The following is a 19,229-nucleotide window of genomic DNA, read 5'->3' on the forward strand; positions in this document are numbered from 1 at the left end:
CATCTCCGCCAAACAAACCATGGCTGCTACGCTGCTAGGGGTAAGTTTACATGTTTTTTTGTTTGTTTGTTTTTTGGTTAATCTAAGAAACTGCTAAAATGTCCTTACAGGATTCACTGGGTCGCAGTTAACTAAATACTCACCTCCTTTAGTGTCGTTGTAATAACAATAACACTCCTATAATAATACAGTAATAAACCGGCAATATCAGTTTTTCTGCCATGGTCTACATAATAGATTCTTTATTAATCCGATAGCAGCTAGTTAGTTTTCTTACCTCTGTTGTTTTCTCTGATCCTGTCAGAGTTTGTGAATGCTGATACAGGTCGTAGAACAGGCTTGTGGTTTAAATGAAAGGAAGATGCATAGCTGAGCATATTATTTTTAAAACACATCGCTAATGGGGCCAAAGTGTGGTGCCATCAATAGGCTTATCCATTCAAATTTTATTCATAATATATAAAAGTTTATCCGCTGCAGTGTTGCTGCTGTTAGTGGACAAAACACTTGGATACGCTCCTACACGGTCTATGCTTGATTCAAGTAGAGGCGCACAGATTGTAAAACTTAAACCTTATTAATTTACATGACTTGGATTTAATCTTTGAGGTCCAGAGTTTTCCGCAGTTTGTGAGTAACGCACTAGATTTATAGGATATTATTGTGCGTATTTACGCACACCATATTTAGCACCGACTCCAGACTGACACGCAAGTCTGCATGTCTATGTGTGCCCCACAGGAGGAGCCCCGGCTGGGCAGCACCCCGCTGGCCATGCTGGCCGCCACCTGCAGCAGGATCGGTGAGCCCAGCCCCTCGTGCTCCCCTGCTCTTTCCGATGGAGCGCCGGGACTCGTCAAGGGCTTTCACCCTTGGAGGGGCGGCGCCCCGGGCACCAGCGGTTTGGGTGTCTGCCTCACCTCGCTCGGGCTTCCTTCTGGGACCTCCAGGGGTAGCGGCACCGGACTGTCAGAGACGTCCAGCGCTTTCTCGGTGACCACTGCCAACTCTCCTTTTGGAAACGATTTTTCGATGTACCAGACCGACAACAACGTTTCCGAACCTACACACGCACAGCGGTCTGTGTTTCTAACCAAATTCCCCTCCTCAGTGGAAGGCATTGCTGGGATATATCCGAGGATGCATCCCTATGAGTCATGGTTCAAACCCGTGGGGGAAGTCGGTAACGGGTCTTCTTCTTGGTGGGACATGGGCACCAACTGGGTGGACGCACAGACTCCGACCGGGTTACCCTCTCCTCTGAGCGGCTACAGCACTGACTACAGCTCCGCATTCAGCCCCGGTGCTTCACAGCACCTGCTCCCCGCCACACAGCACCTGTTTGACGGCTTCAGGCCACCTGTCCCGGCTCCCTACTCAGAGTCTACGACGACGGGGGCACCTGCGCTGACAGGAACCCCCGGCGTCTCTCTGCCCGCATCTTCCCGCACCTCTTCACGGCGTTACTCCGGAAGAGCCACGTGTGACTGCCCGAACTGCCAGGAGGCGGAAAGCCTCGGGCAAGGGGGCACGAGCCCGCGTCGGAGAGGCTTGCACAACTGTCACATCCCGGGTTGTGGTAAAGTCTACGGCAAGACCTCTCACCTGAAGGCTCACCTGCGCTGGCACACCGGGGAGAGGCCGTTTGTGTGCAACTGGCTCTTCTGCGGGAAACGCTTCACGCGCTCCGACGAGCTTCAGCGGCATTTGCGCACGCACACCGGGGAGAAGCGATTCGAGTGCTCGATTTGCCACAAACGGTTCATGCGCTCCGACCACCTCAGCAAGCACGTGAGGACGCACAGCTCGGAGGGCGCAGAGGATGGCGGGGAGCCGGGACTAGGTAAGGGGAACAGCGACACGGAGAACAGCCTCTCCGGTAGCCCGAGCCAGTCACCCGGGCAGCACGCGCGCGAGACTGTTCAAACCACCGAGGGACAGAGGGCGGTGGAATAATATGCGAAGCTAAATATGAACAAAGCAACACGTGGACGTTTGATAACACGGTACCAGCCTGTATGGAGCGTGATTTCCTGGACACTTCAAAACTGAAATGGCACTTTATCATGAACTTCAGCTGTGGATGAACACGGTGTCCTTACCTCAAATATGTTATTTGTAGCCTTCTTTTAAAAAAATAAATTTTTACTCTACAGTTTATCGAACTTGTGATATTTGATATGCGCCTTATCTTTTCTACAAAATCCAATTCTGTTTTTTTCTTGAAATCATCTCAGTATCTTCTCTTTGAGGTTATGCCATCACTGTTACGGGTTATCTAAAAATATATTTCGTTGAAAGAAATTGTTCTAATTGATCTCTGCTTGTTAGTCATGATTCTAATTGGCACCAATCAAACAGGACAATTTTGGTACATCTTTCGTTTCTCATTGGGCCTGCGAGGCATATGATTTAGTCAGGATTTAGTTTATTTTTGTACAGAGATAGAACTTTTCTATCAGACACCAAGTTTACGTATTCATCCTTTTTTGATGAGCTGTTAGGATTTGATTAAATTATTTTTGGTGTAGGCCTGGACAGTAGTACAGACATCAAATCTAGTAATTTAGGGCTTGAAGTAATAATTCTGTTGAGTTGATGTGTAATAGCAGGCTTGTAAAAATTAACTTTGCCTGACAAGGGTAAATTATTTTAGTCCTGCGCTGGTGATGAAGAATGATATCAGGATTATTTACCACTGCAAATGTGCTTACTCACTGTTATAATAACAGCAGAGCTGCCAATTGCTGCAAATGTTTACAGTGATTAGTAACACTTCCCTCAGTTGCTTTATTGTGCATCTCCACCTAGTGTTCACTTTATACATTTACCTTTTTTTTTTGTTGGTCACACCTTACTCTTTTGTACATTTTGTTGCAACACAAAATATATTAAAAAATCTGTGCAAGACCTAAACAAAACATAAAATTGAAGTGAACTGAAAATATTGATACTAAATTAATTTAAAATTCAAACTGCAAACCTGTTGGTGTAGAGAAGCTAGAACTCAAGAAATGATTTTTAAAAAATCTTGCACATTTTTATTGTGATGAAATCTTTCATGCTACACGACTAGTCACATTAACTGACAGAAAATCTACAAAGAAAAGTGCTGCTGTTACTCCAAACTGAGTGCCTGGTAAGATGAGATGATTATTACCTTATTGCTGAATTATTCTTATGGTTAGATCACTCTCCATAAATACAACAGTACTTGTACCTGTTACTCAAGTAGCCTTGTCATAAAATAGTACAATGAACATATCAGAGTAAAAGAAAAAAATAAAATAAAATCACAATAAATAATCATTAGTGTTCCTGACTTACAGAAAAATAGAGCAGCTATTGCTGTAAACATTGCGTTAAATTAAAAAAAAAAAAAGAAGAAAGAAATAGGATTGGGCAAGCAAAAGTATCACATGATGCCATGCAACTGGCAATTCAAGATCCAGAGGATCTAGTGCATGAGGAGTGTGAGGAGTCCACCTCCAGGCTCACTACCTTTGGAGTTGATTTGTACCTTAGCCCAGGAGTTGGTCTCCGAATCTAAACATATCAGTTTATCTACAGTTCTGGATAGCAACGGCTCTGGGATGATCAGCAGATACATGCACACACAGTTCAGTCTCTGTTATCGAGGTCACATGTTCAGGCATTTGATGATACTGTCGCCATTAATTATCAGTATGTCTGTATTTCAGTCCATTGTTATTCCAGTGTTGTGGTTTTGTTACATTAGCTTCAAATGCACTTAGATGCCCTCTAATGCCCGATGTATAGCAAACAAACCATTGAAGACCCACTGTTACAGCTCTCTTGCCTCCCCACAGTTGACCCACAGTTTTCAGTAGTATAATGCAAAACAATTGATCTAGTGCAAGTCTAACCAGATTATAACAGCTGTCAATCATATGAAACTATATTCTCACTCATTGTGATAGAACAATGCTAATTTTCAACGCAGTTGATCGAATAATGAAAACAAAAATGCAGCAAAAGTAACATTTAAAAAAACACTACCAGATGAGATACGCCACAACTAACTGAAAATCTAATCAAAACTAAAAGGTAAAAAGGAATACCGAGTCACTGCTGTGTTTTGTGAATTAAATCCCAAGACAATACAATGAGGTCAGTGATGTGTACACAGTATCACTTTGAGAGATAATTTCATGACTCATGTCAGCCACAAGGGGTCAGGCTAAGACAGGCAGACAGTACAGTTGGAGCACTGGCGTGTCACCCAGTCATGTGACCCGAAAATATGTAGTGTTTTCACTATAAAATTATAAATAGAAAGCCTAGATAGAGCATAAGTGCATCTACCTGCACCACACACACACATACACATACACACTCACATACTCGCCCACACACACACGCGTGTCCATAAGTTAGAGCAGTAATTGCTGCATGGCTAAAAAGCGAGGAATGATCACCCTTTACCCTGTAGAAGAAGCAGCCTTGCTACACAAGAGGAAGAGTTTGGGGGAGTTGTGCTCTTTGTTTCATCTTGATTTCCAGGATACTGGCCTCATCAGTCTCACAGTCTATGAGAGTTTGGGCAGTTCGTTTTACAAATGCGATTCCATGGAGGTTTCGTAGTTTTGTTTACCATTATCAGTCTCCACATTTAGCTGGTTGAAGTTTTGTGAAGGTGACGAGACATAAAAGAAGCCTTTAGTCTGTCTCTCCTTCTATATGTCTCTAGTGATTTCCTTCTGACCGTGACCTCTGACCTCTGCCTTATACTGCCAGGGGTCACCATGGGGCATCTTGGGAACCTGAATGTGCATCTCCATGAGGCAGTCAGGTGGATGGTCCCTCCTGTAGGTAACTGTCTTCTCATTGGTTGTAGGAATGTATGACAGGTCCTGAAGGATGACAGAGATACGCTGTCAGTAATATCCAAACACACACAGACACAGTCAGGCTAAAATACGATACCCAATTTAGTGTTGCATTTCTATAAATGTGGGAGACTCTTGAGACATCACAGTCGATACAGCAGCGGCGGAGCTATCCTAACCTTTTAGTCCACAAAGATTTAATCCAGCACTTCCCATAATGCAGCTAAATAGCATGTTTTCATAATGCTGCATTCATGTTATATGGATGGATGGCAGAAATGGAAAAGGTTTCCATATTTGCAACTTGTGAATATTCACGTCATCTGAAAAATTCAAGCTGGCTGTATGATTACAGAGTTTGTCATGCAGGGCTAAAAATACATGCTGTGACATTATCGAAACTACAGATTATGTTTTCTGTTCAAAATTTGTTGCCAAGAGCAGGATTACGCAATTGATAAAGTTCCTCCAGAGCCACAGAGGATGTTGCACAACAGTTTTCATGGGCTGTGTAGTTGCCCAGATGACTAGTAAATTGAATTTGACATAAAATCCGTGCATTGCCCCTTTATATTAGTTGGCTCTCATAAATGCTTGACCTAAGAAGTGCATGATAACCATTTGTTACATTATGTAATCCTTGAGGAAGTAGGTACAGCTTTTCAACATTTGCAAAACTCCCAGATAATGTAAAACATGCACCACATTTGGTGACCAGTCTATAATCTGTGGTGTCATGAAGATGATCAGCAGTGAATGGTGAACAATAAATGAGGGGTTTCCAAACATTTAGGAGCAATGCAAACCAGTTCAGGCATACATTTCTCTGGAAGGCTCCCCCTTTTCCATCTTTTCCTTCTTCTCAAAGGTGCTGTACATCATTGTAAGCTCACAAATCTGGACGCTGTACGTGGGGAGCTGGGAGTTCAGAGGAAATGTAAAATACAGCTGTACCTCTCACAGCAGTCTCAAATTTCTCACTCCTGGTTCTAGTGGACAGTTCATATGAAAGTGGTGATAGACAAGTTTTAAAAGTTAATTGCACATTGTAATGGCCATAGAATAACGACTCCATCTGTGTTTAGAATGGTTTCCTATAAGCCTGTCCTGGGAAAATGAAGGGGTCCCTGAAGGACCAGGAAGACTCCAGGGAGACTTTAGCTTCCCCTAAATTAAAACCCTGCAGTGCTGATGTCCTCTTCCAGCATACTTGACTTTTGAAAACTAACCTTTCCAGGACAGTGATAAGCTCCATCCTCAGCGGCACCACCTGGTGACCAGCCTTTCTTCTGTAGCAGCAGCCGGGACATAGCAACCACCACCAGCCCGCACAGTACCGTCAGAGCACACACGCTGAGGAATGTTCCTATCAGCCGGCTACTGCTGGCACACTCTGTGGACACAAATAAACCCACACATTTGAGGTTTTACTAGGACATTGTCAGTAGGTCGTATGGAATCTGAACACACAAATACACACTAAAACGTGCAAAGGAAATGTAATATCATTGCAGTTGCAGCAATTTCCCATGAACCCTCACTGACATAATGCGTTCCTTGGCCTTTAACATTAACCTCACAAACCACATGCCTAACCCCTAAATCCAATCCTAACATAAATCTTAAAACCAAGTTTTAATCCTCAAACAGTCTGTCTGAAGACAGTGAAGGACAGACCAAACTGTCCTCAGTTTCTAAAAATATCCACTCAAGGTCTAAAACTTAAATTGGTCCTCACAAAGGGGACATACATGAGCAGAAGTGGTAGAGGAAGTGTTCAGATCCTTTACTTAGGTAAAAGTACTAATACACTGATGTTATTGATGTTGCTATACATGACATAATTCAATTGTTAACAGTGATGCAGCAATGCAATAAACTGTGATAATTCAGACACCTGAAAAGTGACGAGGGACCTCCACTATCCCACAGTTTTGGTTTTTGTAAGGGTTTATAAGACAACAAGGTCGGGAGCCACCAATTTAATCTTTATCTTTAAGTAATTTTATTTTAAAAGCATATTATGTTCCACACAAACACACGCACACAAACGCATACAGTTTGGTCAGTGGTGCCGTACTGAATAGTTAGCAAGCTGTGTATCTGCTGGGGAGCATGTGCGGATGACGGTCTCATCGCTCAATACAAAGAGCTCAAAGACTGCTCTGACATTTTGTAACAGGGTTACCATAGAGACCTGGCTCCTGCTGCACCCAGGAGGGGTGGGTGTGAGCAGGAAGAGAGTGTCCCGTTGGGGGTTGTGGGGATCGGGGGAGATAAGGGGAGGGCGGTCACACAATGAGCACTGCTGTTCCAAAAATTGGGAAGGCGGGGATGAACTGTAACACTTGGACGTGTAATTGTGTGTGTGTGTGTGTGTGTGTGTGTGTGTGTTTGTGTGTGTGCGTGTGCGTGTAACCCAGGGCATGTGTGAACTTGTGGGTTTTAAATTGTGTGTATGAGTGCGCGTGTATGGCTGTGAAAATCAAGAAAAGTGAGCTGGGAACTGAGGGGAAATGTAAAATACAGCTGTCACACTGACAGCAGACTTGCTGACTCAAATACACCAGGGTGCAGTAGTGCAGCAATGGTAGCAACGGAAGTGACCTTGAATGAAGGCGTGTGTGTGTGTGTGTGTATCTATGTATGTATGTATGTATTGACATTATACCTGGTCTTGTGCTAATGTGAAGCTGGGTCTGTCCAGACTGTGAGCTGGTTTGAAAGGGATAGCGACAGCCATCATTACTGATGTACAAACACTGAATCCACAGCTCCCCTGCTTGACCTAAAAATGGAGAGATGGTAGAGAGACAGAGAGACAGAGAGAGGGAGAAAGAACGAGAGAGACAGTTGAAGTGAGATGTTATTCAGTCCAGATGAACTCCAAGCCCTAGTGACAATCTTAAGACAGAAGCTCAACCGGTATTTGTTTCTAACCTAAAAGCTGCACTAATGAATATTTTATGCTACTGTAATAATGGATCAAATCACTATGTGTAATGTAAAGGTCTTCACATGGCAGAAGACAGAGACAAAATCAAAGACTAGCTGGTGAACATACAGGAGCCTTTAGTTTCTAAAGAGTCAGGTATATTTCTTTATAAGGTGAAACAGAATGTGCAGTGTTTGCAGCTTGTTGTTGAAGTTACTCTTTAGGTTCTTAGTTAAATAGTAAATGAGAAGCTTTTCTATAAACGTGAAGCTCAGATGGAGCAAGTGAACTTCAGCTCTCCTCAGTCCCTCCTGAGTTGTGCTCAGCGGAGACTCTATTGGCTAAACTGCCTTTACCTGATACATCGTCCATGTAGCCCACTAATGGTGCACAGGTGCTGTTGCAGTGTCCCGCCTCTTTTTGTGTGAGACCGTGAGACAGGTGGCAGTTCACACACTTCCTGGAAGAAAGAGAACACTGTGTAAGCTTGAACCACAAAAAGTTCTGTAAGAGCTCCCATCATGCTTTGTGGTAGCGAACAGGAACAGACAAGTACCAGTGTGATTGGCAGGTGCTTTGGCAGGCAGGACATCTGTCACAGACGTCTCCAGAGTATCGGGGGTCATCGCACACACACTTGCCACACACACATCTTCCCCGCCCACTGCATAACAAGCCACTGGCTGATTGGCAGGTTGCTTTGGACACGGGACAACCGCAGCTCTCACCTGTCCAGCCATCCTCACACACACATTCGCCTGATACACACACACCATGTCCTGAGAGGGACAGATAGGACAAGAGGAAAACTGTTACAGAGGTGAACTAAAATCTGTTGATTGTATACATTTTGCATCAAAAAGTGTGGCCCCCTTACCCCCACACAGGAGTCCCCCTTCATATGAGCAGGAGAAGTCGTCTCTCTCGCAGTATTTCCCGTATATTTTTCCGAGCCTGCTCTGTTCACACACACATCTCCCGCACTCACACACCCCCCGACCACTGCAGTCCACATCAGAACCGTTGGCTCTGCATTTCCAGTCTGAATCTCTGCTTGAGTCGTTAATCAGTCCATGATCTGGCCTCTGCTCCTGAATGGCACCGCCTTGGGTCCCTGTGCATGGCGATTGGCTATCATCATGACAGCGCCTTGTTGGTCCACAACTACAGCGACATTTGGAGTGAATCCTAATGACAGTGGATTCGTTGTAACCCACAGGGCGAACCATTACTCGTACATCTTCATCTTCACCATCATTAAGACAAGAGCGCAGGCCAATGGTGATGTTGAAGTAAACCTGCATGGGAAGACAAAGAAATTAATAGCAGCTACTGAGTGACTCGTATGTGATATTAATGTAGGTTTATTTAGTTGGTCCACCTCTAAAATAAGATGGTGAACAGGATAAACATACCTGCTAATCATCAGCATGTTAGCATTGTCATTGTGAGGATGCTTTTGTTAGCATTTAGCTCAAAGAACCACTGTGCCTAAGTACGGTCCTGCAGAGTCGCCAGCATGGCTGTGGACTCTTAGTCTTGCTAGTGGATAAATAGATTTCTTTGACAATATTACAGGTAAATATAAGACTGTATTAACCCAGTCCTGACATACAGTAAAAATAAAATTGTTGCAGATAAAATACGTGATAAGCTTGAAAACCTATTCCCATTGTTGTAATTGTAATTGTTGCAAAGGTGAAAAGAGTGAAAGATCTTCATGTAGAGCAAGACAAGCTAAAAAAAAAAAACATACCAACAGATTAATGTTGTATTTAACAACCTTTTTTTCTCAAGAGTCTGCTGTTGCTTCAGAGGTCCTAAAATAGTTCCAGGAGACTGAAGCAGAGAATAAAAATGTATTTTCCCCCATGAAACTCCTTGTGTAAATCAAAAACAAATTACATTTAATGAGTTACATCCCACTGCATAATTATGACAATTGCTGATAAGGTTAAATAGTTGGATAAGAAACTGTATTATAACTTGACTTGAATAATTATCCTGTTGATGTAATGTTTATCTAGAAAAGGTGCCTTTGAATCAACAATCTTTTGCTTTTGCTTGATTTTTATCACCTTTCTGGAAAGGGTGGGTGCTTTGCCTAATTTACTTTAATCCATCCGTGGATTAAACAGCTGAACCTGACTCACTTTTGCACAATGGAATAACTATAGAGCAGTGATTAAGCAGTTTTGTGTTCCCTAAAGGTTAAGAGTCACCAAAGATTAAGGAGGAGAGGATTCTCATAGGCAGTTTAGGGAGTGAGCAGAAAGAAAATTTCCAAATGTAGTTAAATTGCCCCAGTTAGTACCAAATAAGATCCTGTGTAGTCCACAGAAGTATCAAAAAAAAAAAAGAAGTTATGTAAGACCTTTCTATTGGTAGATAAATGAATTGGGTATGACAGCAGTGGATGTCCAACAACCTATTTCTCACTATAAATGTCCTGTTTGTTTGCATAAATACTCCAATGTTAGACAAGGTAGGAATTTTAGGATGAAAAGGTCATGAAATCACATGGAAATGTTTTCCTGTTAAATACAGGCTATAATCCGCTCAACACGGATTATTTACCAAATCTTTTCTGTCACGTAAAGCTCTCAGTGATGTCTGTGCGTGTTTTTGTGTGTCAGCGTAATCCAATCCAACCAATAAATGCCCCCTAACATCTCTGGGATCTTATTTCAAAGATTCCTTTAGAAATCTGTCTCCTTCTCATCGAGCATCTGCGCGTGTTTGTGTGTTTACCGTTTGGTTGGGCTGCACCCCTGAGCAGCTCTGGTCCTTAGCAGTGGACCCGTCAGGACAGAGAGGAGATACAGACACCCAGTACCTGTTGACTGCCTTGTCCTCCACTGACACCGACACCGCCACCTCCGACAGCAATCTCTGAGGCAAGCGAGGGTGGAAAAAGCAACATCAAATTTACTACCTGATACCAAGAAATTCTTTAGAGGCAACGTACTATGCTGGTTGCAAGAGAATGTAGGTTAAGCGGAAAGAACAGAGACAATTTAAAATTTTAATGAGCATAATCTGCGAGAGTGAGAAGAAATTAAGCAAGAAGGAGAAAGAGTAACAGAAAGGGAGAACTATGATTAATCAAAGTTGTCACATGTCCCCCAGAAAGACTTCATTGTCATCCTTTCTTTCTTCCTAACATACAGGGGGGGTGTATGGGAACATAGAGGTGGGGCTAAAAATAGCATCTTTGTATTCATCCATGATTAGGACACATGGTTTCTGTGGGGATCTGATAGCTATTATAATGCTAGCTACTGTTCGGGCTCTGCTGCTGCTGTGAGTGTGTGTGTGTGTGCGTGGCTGTGCACTCGGCTCTGTGGATTCGGCAGATTCTCAAAGCGAACAATGGAGCGCTGTGCCTGAGGCAAGACTAAAGCCTAGACTGCTGCCAACTGAACAAACGCCTAGTCTCACACACACCCTAACCCACACACCGAGTGCTTTACCCCTCCTTAACCTCCTGTTCTCATCATCTGTTTTTCCGTATCATTAGGCCTTCAGCAGCCGAAAACATTTCCCATCAATCCTCTGTTTTCCCAACTTCAGAATTTTAATAAGTTTAAGATGCGCCACAAGTGCCTTTATCATTCAAACCTAAATTCCCTGGATACGTGCAGTATACAGTGAGCTGTGGGCACTGTCAGAAATATACTGCAGCATCACTGATTCACAGGCCTTTTCTTGCAAACAGGAATGTGCTGTTGGTCTGTCTGCATGATCAAACAAGGCCAAAAGAAAACCGAGTTCATGTTGACTCAACAGATCAGCGGACTAGTGCTTCAAAAACTTTTGAACCCGGATTGCGTGGGCTCATGAATTCAGCTCCTGCTGTGCTCCTCCGAAGTTTTACTTGCTGTCCCCTTCTTTCTCTTTGTTGCCTTAAGGACTGATAATATACTGTGGGAGAACAAAGTGATCTGAAAGTGAAAAAGACGTGATTCTCTAAAGCTGCAGAGGAGGTGCACTGTTCTGTACCTTGTATGCATCCACCACCAGTTCTATTAGGTTTGGAGCCTGGAAGAGCCCTAACTTTCCCAGGTGGGAACCAGGTAGCAAGCGCACCAACTCCTAGAGGAGAACAGAGAGATGAAGGTAAACAAATACTTTGATGCTTTTAAATTAAGTCTGCCTAACACTGTTGGAAAAAAAAATGTGATTTCTACTAACATTACACTAGCACCACAAGTGCTAGATATGTCAATACCAATACCAATGCCATTCATATTGATCCTGAAGGAGAGGAGTGAAAGTGCAGACCAGCTGTCAGCCAGGCAGTTTTTTACTGCTAGTAGTGAAACCTTGCTTTCCTCAAATGTATGTGTGGTGATGTACAGCATATTTTCCATGTTACAAACATAGGTATGTGTTGTTAAGTTCACATTTGGGAGAGATTACCTCGTACCACTGGTACTGCTGCTTCTCCACAGCAAAGATAGAGTAGATATGGTTCTCAAGCAGCTTATCAGACAACTGACCCACGCTAGGATGGTCCTGAGAAAGAGAAACCAACAAAATGAGTCACACATCTTTTCTGTTTTCCCCTAGAAGTACCACACCAAGTTAAAAAAAAAAGGCTGTTCATGGTCTATAGTTATTTTGATCTATCATCTTTAAGTGCTGTTATTGGTGTGGAGCACCATCAGATCCAAAGTCTACAAAACTCATTTCACCTCCAGCCAATGTAGAAATGCACACAGTCCATGTTATTGTGAGCTTTAAGGTGTACTGTATGCCAGCAAATAAACACACAACTTTGTGTGTCTACATTACACATTTCTGCCCCTCGGTGCAGCTTTTCTGGCCCTGGTTTCTCAACCCCTACTCTTCCTCCCCTCACCATCCTGGTGCTGCCTGTGTAGACACTGTTCTCCAGGTGACACAGGCCGTCGTGCGGTGTGACAATCCCTGCCAGCCGGCTGTCCAGGGCGAGATGAGATGGTTGGTCGGTCATGAGGAGCAACAGACGCTTGGCCTCTGGTCGCCAACCCACCGCCCTCTAAGAAGAGAGACAGGTGTCATATTTAAAAATCTAACTTTTATTTTAATTGAACCAGACACCACCACAGATACACGTCTCTTTTCCAATTTAGGAGAAGAGTTTTACAAATCACGTCATTTTCATTCCCTCACATCACTCATCAGCTACACTCATACAGGCTGATGTGGAAAATACTGTTTGTGCATGCTTCATACATTAGAGGCTTATACATGTGGTAAGAAACTGCAAATTCAAACATGTTACTCATCTGAACTCCATTAGTTTCCTTGGTGATCAGCTCTTTCTGTAATGCCAATTAGAAGAAAAGCAGCAGATATTCCTCCATCAGCCACACAGTCTCCCTCTTTATGTCTGTGACTCGTCATAGGCACTGTGAGAAAAATGGGTCTGTGTGTGCACGTGTGTGTATTTAAGGAAACCCAGTGAGCTTATTCAGTAAGTAGGCCTGACATAATGGAGGGTCTATTTCTAGACTCATGCCCACCATAGTGTTCCCCTGCAGGCTGGTTACTCAGCCGCCCCCCTGCAGGGTGTGACTCACAGCCCTCCTGCAGCCATAGTATAAGCAACTGTGACTGTGTGTGTGTGCGTCTTCCATACCCCAGTAATGGTGTCATTAAATAGTGGGATTCCAGTGGCACTATCCAATGCTGAGTCAGGCTGCCACCATTCTCCCAGAATAAATGTCTCTTACCCGCATGCATGCTTACCACCAAATTTGGGCTTAACTTAAACTTTTCTGAACATATTCATCAATCTCAGGGGAACTGAGCTGTGTTTATCTCATAATGTTTTGGTAACTCCCTTTCTCTTTGTCTCACACAGCCGGACTTCCCAGCATCTGTAGGCTACACACACACACCTGGCAGACAGCAGCTTGCAGCATAGCATCCAGCCCTCCCTCAGGTGTGTCCATGTTCCCGGAGATGCGCTGGCGTTTGATCACACGCGTGAACTCGCTCATATTTCCCGTCATGCTAAGGACGTGGTGGAAGCCGTGGGCTGGACGACAGCGGATCTCATAATCACTGGTGAGAGGCAGAGGCAATTCAAAACCAAAAAAAGATTTTAATTGCAACATTCAGGAATGCAGAGCTCCAAAACAACCACAAGAATAAACAAATGCCAAAAGTCTGTCTGTTGTTTCAGTCTCCCAGCGCAGCTCGTCATCATAACAACGCTGCCCCAAACAAATAATGAGTCTCTCCCTGAGTCACACAAAATTAGGAGCAACTAATGGGAGCAGCTTGCTTGGATGAAAGAGGATGTTAGCTGAGGTACATTACAAGGTAGGATTTGAAGGTAGGCTAAAGATCGACCCAATTCATAGCAAGAACATTAACAAAATGAGCTCCCACTGTTTTTTTCAGCAATCAATAAGCCAACTTACAAATTCTGCGTTTTACCTGCAGGGGTTGTTGATCTTGGAGGGATGGACATTGATGTATGGGGAGACAGGTTTGTCCACAAACGAGCCAAAACCCAGCCAAAGGTCCGAGGAGTGCTCTGTCATTCGTAGGGACAGGGCTACGCCTACTGTCTTCAGCTGGACCACAGACATCAAGCAGAGGCAGGTGAGCTTGTTCTCTGATGTTTCCACAGTTTATTCCATGTCAAATGTAAAGTGGTCATCTCATACGCACCAATGATCTAATACTAAGCCATTATCTGTGTTTAGAGGTACAGGTTCTTTAAACTACACACTTTTTCCTTAAGAAAAGTGAAAGTGAAACGCTTCCGCGCTAACTCACTGAAAGGAACATTGACAGCTTTTAACACCTACATGATCCAGGTTTTCCTGCATAGAAGCTGACACATCCACCAGGTAGTACAGATCCACAGGGTAACGCTCCAGTTGCTTCACAGCCACTATGAAGCTGGCCTCTGAACCTAGGAACACACACACACACACACACACACACACACACACACATATATATATAATATATAACATAAAAACAGTTAACTTTAACTTTTACCTCTTCAGCTTTAAGAAAATGTGGTGCAAACAAGAGATCCAGTCATCTGTCTGTCATCTACCTGCTCTGAGAGTGATACTGATGTCTTGTGGGGACACTTGTGTGCTGCTGAGGGTAGCGTTGACCTCCACCTTGACCTCTGACTGCTCCATGAACTCTGGCTCACAGCCTTTTCTGAGCAGGTTCACTGGCAGGCCGCAGCGCTGGCCCGGCCACAACCCATCCTGAAAGTCCTAGAGGTCACACAAGGTCACAAGGGGAAACAGCAAACTTCTTTTAATATATTTCATCTGCAGTCACTAACTAGAGACAGAACAAAATAACAGGCAGACAGGTGTAAAGATAATACACATAAGCCTTCTCTTATGATGTTATCACTGTGATCGTGTCTCAGGAATAAGAACTAGTGACACAAACAAGTAGGTCAAGTTAAATGCCACGTTGTCCTACTTATTCCCATTTGTCAGAGGCACTGACGCTGAGAAATATGTGACCATAATGAATGTAAATTGTATTCTGTCACATCTCTTCTGTGTTTTGCATCTTTAATCTTTCCATTTGTACAACGATCATATCTTGTTGAGCCGCTGCTGAAAGCAGGGCAGACCAGAAGATTTCTAGGTCAGAAGAATAAGTTTCCTGCTTCCCTGTGCTCCTGTTCCAGTAAGGCATGTATTCTTTCACCCACTGGTTTTATGTTGTGATCTTTGGTCTTTGTAAAGTATGGAGCTTTGAGCCTCTGAGAAAACAGTGCAAATCGAAACTGGTTTCACAATCGCTCACCCTGGTTTCATTATTCATTTCTGTCATCGTCATGATGTTCGTATTGATTTACGATGACAAGAGAACCATTGTAGTTTTAATATGTGATGCTGAAGTTACTCATTAGCTGACAATATCAGGAAGATTTGTCCTGTTTGTGTTTACTCATTCATGTCCAGATGTCCTGCTTTCTGTTTCTGATCCCCGAGGAAAGGAAAGTTAAATCTAAGTCGGAGATCTGACGGATAGAGAATAGATTTGATAGTCCACTTGGGTTTTTCTTACCTATTACAGTGTATAATTTGATCAGCACTGTGCTGAATGAATCTTGACATGCTGTAAATAACCTCTCCACTACCTAAGTGGAGAGGCTATCTCCAGCTGGCGCAAGAACATAGTACAAAAGTGTCATGCTTTGCAGCTTTAGAATGGATTATCGACCTTTGGTACTTCAGTCTGTGAGAAACACACAAGTATAGCGACTAAAAAAGTAGAAGTAGACCACTGAAAGTGCATATTCACAGTGTGTCACAGGCCTGATTAGAATGAGTCCATTTAAACAGCGTGACATGACAAGATCACACAGATAACGGCTACAATAGGGCAATTAATGGAATTAAAAACAGAAATAGCACATGAGAAAGGAGCAAACAGTCTACAGTAAGAGCTCAAAACGCAGCGGAATACGTGACCACAGCCTGAACCTGAAAGCTAGGCAGAATTTATGGCTGTCCCTGTGGCTATAATTTGTCCTGTAACAGCTCTCTGAACATTAGAAAAGTTTCACAGTGACTTCTCGGGACTTTCCTTACACAGTTTGCCTCTTTAGCTGGCATTATATGAAAGTGTCAGGATGTGAACGTGCATTTTGATAAGCTCTGTACGAGCTGAGTTTAAAATGCATGGCTCTGTGAGGTTGTGTGCGTGTCTGTCTGTCTGTGTAGGAGGTTAGAAAGGTGGTGTTTGAATGCTTTTGCGCACCAGTGAGCACGGCTCCACTCAATGATGTCGAATAAGGTTAGGGTTCACAGAATGGGAAACCACCTTAAGTCTGTAAACACACTGTGTGTGTATGTGTGTGTGTGTGTGCACTTGTAAGAGAGAGAGAGAGAGAGAGAGAGAGAGAGAGAGAGAGAGTGCATGTGTTACGATTGGGCTTAGACACTTTACAGTTTCTCAAGGCTGGTTCAGGATGGGCTCTTTACGAGCCAGACTGACACCCAGAAAGCAAAGGCAGATACAGACAAAGGCGCACACACATATACAAACACAGGTCACAGGGCAGACCACTAAGCTCTAACATACACATTACATTCACATCTGTGGACAGCATCAGAGCTTTGGTGTGTGTCATCTGAGGAATGCTGCTGAATGCCTGCCACGTTCCCTTTTTTTCTTCCGCTCCGCAACACACACACTTTTATACACGTCCCTACCTCCTTGAAGCACCAGGCACACTGTGGTCCACGTCTGAGACACTCTGTACAAGTAGTGATACCAGGAGACCAACACACACTGTCACCTGCAGACGGAGGGAGAAGCAGAAAGAGGCAGTGAAAGGAAAATGAGACAGACAGCGAAAGACGAAGGAGAAACGGGATGATGAGAAGAGAGGAGAAGACAAAAGAGAGGAAAGAATCTGTGATTAGCATATGAAAGGATATGTGTGTCAACACTTATTAGCCATGCAGCTGGGGCCCCTGCAGAGTTTTAGACATCTCATACACACTTTTGATGATCGAAGCACCACTTAGCATCTCATATGAGGCTATTCAGTACGTATCAGCCAGTCCTGTAGTGGATGAACGGCTGTGAGTGTGGGAGCAGGTGCTTAAGTTGTTGGACTTGTGCAATAGATCCTTTCCCACACCCACACACACACACTCATGCATGCACACGGAGGACATCTAATCATGAGTCAATCAGGCCACACTGCATGCAAACAAATGTGCTAATGGACTGACACTAATAAATCAGTCATGTCGCAAGATACTTTTATGCATCGTTAGCAGAAAAACAAATTATGATGTAGACAATGAAAATTTTAGGAGGTGACAAAAGGCACAAAATTGACCTCAGGCTTAAGGTTGTGGGATGAATGACTCACTCAAATGATTTATCTGTTGAAATCCAGTTTTCCAGAACCATTTCAGTGAGCTACAGGACTGGAATGTAGGACAGAGAAAGGCTGCAGGTCCTAGCATCACTAACAGCCCACTAACAGCCCACTAACAAGCCACTCTGACCCAATTAGCACTCCTGGCCTCTGGCAAAACTCAGAATAGGTGAAGCATTTAAGGTCTAATTATAACTGATCAATACATGCCAAACAAGAGGCTTATGTGGAATAGATTGTTCTAGTGGGTGATTAGGTTGTGGGTTTAGAGATTTTCCTTCAAGAATGATTTGTAGTTTGTTTCTGTTAAATGAGAAACAATTTCTAAGCCTGACTCCTTTGTTCAAAGGCTCACAGTCTCCCTAAAACATGTGACATTGAAGTATAATCCTAAAATGCTCTTAAAGAGGCCTCCTTAGAAAAAAAAAACTAAGTCTTTGTAAAAGATGTAATAAGGAGTCCTTTACATGAAGCGTTTTGGGGAAAACCTCGACCTCCCGCAGAGAGCACAGATGCTGCGGGATGGGGGGCTGATGTTGCGCAGCGATGGTTTGACATGATAAGAGATGCAGGCTAATTGCTGGGATATGATGTAATTGGTCCTAATGAGGCTCCACTCACCGGCTTCTGCGCAGACAAGGACCACCACGCAGCAGAGAAGGAGACACAGAGGGACGCTGCCGTATGTGCGGAGCCAGGAAGTCATATTATCCTATCCACACCGGGAGGGCGACCGGAGCGAAGCAGCGAGGAGGCACAGGAGCAGTGGCAGTACAGCTACTGGAGATGAACCGGAGGAGACCGGGTACCGTGCGTCCGCCGGCGTACGAACAATAGCCGGGAGTGCCGGACCGAGCCGCGGGGCATTGTCGTTCACCCAATAACCTTCTTAATCCCGGAGAGGTATTCACATCCCCGGGTCAAATCAGCTTACAAGCGCGCTCCCCCGTGGACCAGGAGAGGAGGTGAAGCAATCGGTAGAGTGCGGTGTCAACAGCGGCTGCGGCGCATGTCCCTCCATCTATCTGTTTCCATCCAGCCGCAGGTGTGCGACGCGTCTTGGGTGCTTCTTTTACCGACCTCGTCTCACAATTGATGGTGAAGTCTCATCCCGGGACAGAGCAGAGCTGAGTTACACCCACGAGTACCAGCCGGCGCCACGTTCAGCCGGTGCGCACCGACATGCTGACACTATAAAGCACGGTGACTGTGTTTTAACCGCTGTACTGACTCAGGAAAAAAGATACCATGGCAACGACGTTGTATCAGAGAGCGAGTGTGAGTTGAAGAGGGAGAGAGGGAGGGAAGAGAGACAAATAAGGAGAGAGAGAGAGGAAGAGAGACATGAAGTGCTTACTACAAGGGGTTGTGGTGGGGTGCATTCCAAGTGAACCATGGCCCTGAATTGAACACTGATGTTTATATTGCTTCTTCAGGGAGCCCTTTAACAGCACTGAGGACTCCTGTGTTTGGGGACCCAAACTCTGTGCAGATGGATGGAGGAGGGGAGTGGGGGTCAATAAAACCACAGCTCTTGTAGAGGGGTTCACAAGCTGGTGCT

General features: G+C 44.1%; 2 protein-coding genes across 2 annotated transcripts; one reads left to right on the plus strand and one right to left on the minus strand.

Annotated features, from left to right (window-relative positions):
- Positions 1 to 2,007, plus strand: sp8a (sp8 transcription factor a). Its single transcript, XM_041053658.1, has 2 exons — positions 1 to 40; positions 742 to 2,007. Exons 1-2 carry the CDS (start codon positions 20 to 22, stop codon positions 1,954 to 1,956), a joined length of 1,236 nt encoding a protein of 411 aa, XP_040909592.1. The 5' UTR covers positions 1 to 19; the 3' UTR covers positions 1,957 to 2,007.
- A 967-nt stretch (positions 2,008 to 2,974) lies between these two features.
- On the minus strand, positions 2,975 to 18,909 carry itgb8 (integrin, beta 8). Its single transcript, XM_041054269.1, has 16 exons — positions 18,290 to 18,909; positions 16,989 to 17,074; positions 14,852 to 15,023; positions 14,595 to 14,701; positions 14,218 to 14,357; positions 13,674 to 13,839; positions 12,650 to 12,808; positions 12,208 to 12,303; positions 11,788 to 11,880; positions 10,537 to 10,677; positions 8,663 to 9,083; positions 8,342 to 8,564; positions 8,142 to 8,245; positions 7,522 to 7,638; positions 6,080 to 6,243; positions 2,975 to 4,874 (listed from the first exon to the last, which is right to left on the minus strand). The coding sequence occupies exons 1-16, from the start codon at positions 18,372 to 18,374 to the stop codon at positions 4,698 to 4,700; spliced, it is 2,451 nt and encodes an 816-aa protein (XP_040910203.1). The 5' UTR covers positions 18,375 to 18,909; the 3' UTR covers positions 2,975 to 4,697.
- Positions 18,910 to 19,229: the final 320 nt, after the last annotated feature.

This window comes from Toxotes jaculatrix, chromosome 13, assembly GCF_017976425.1.
Source record: "Toxotes jaculatrix isolate fToxJac2 chromosome 13, fToxJac2.pri, whole genome shotgun sequence".
Taxonomy (NCBI): Eukaryota; Metazoa; Chordata; class Actinopteri; family Toxotidae; genus Toxotes; species Toxotes jaculatrix.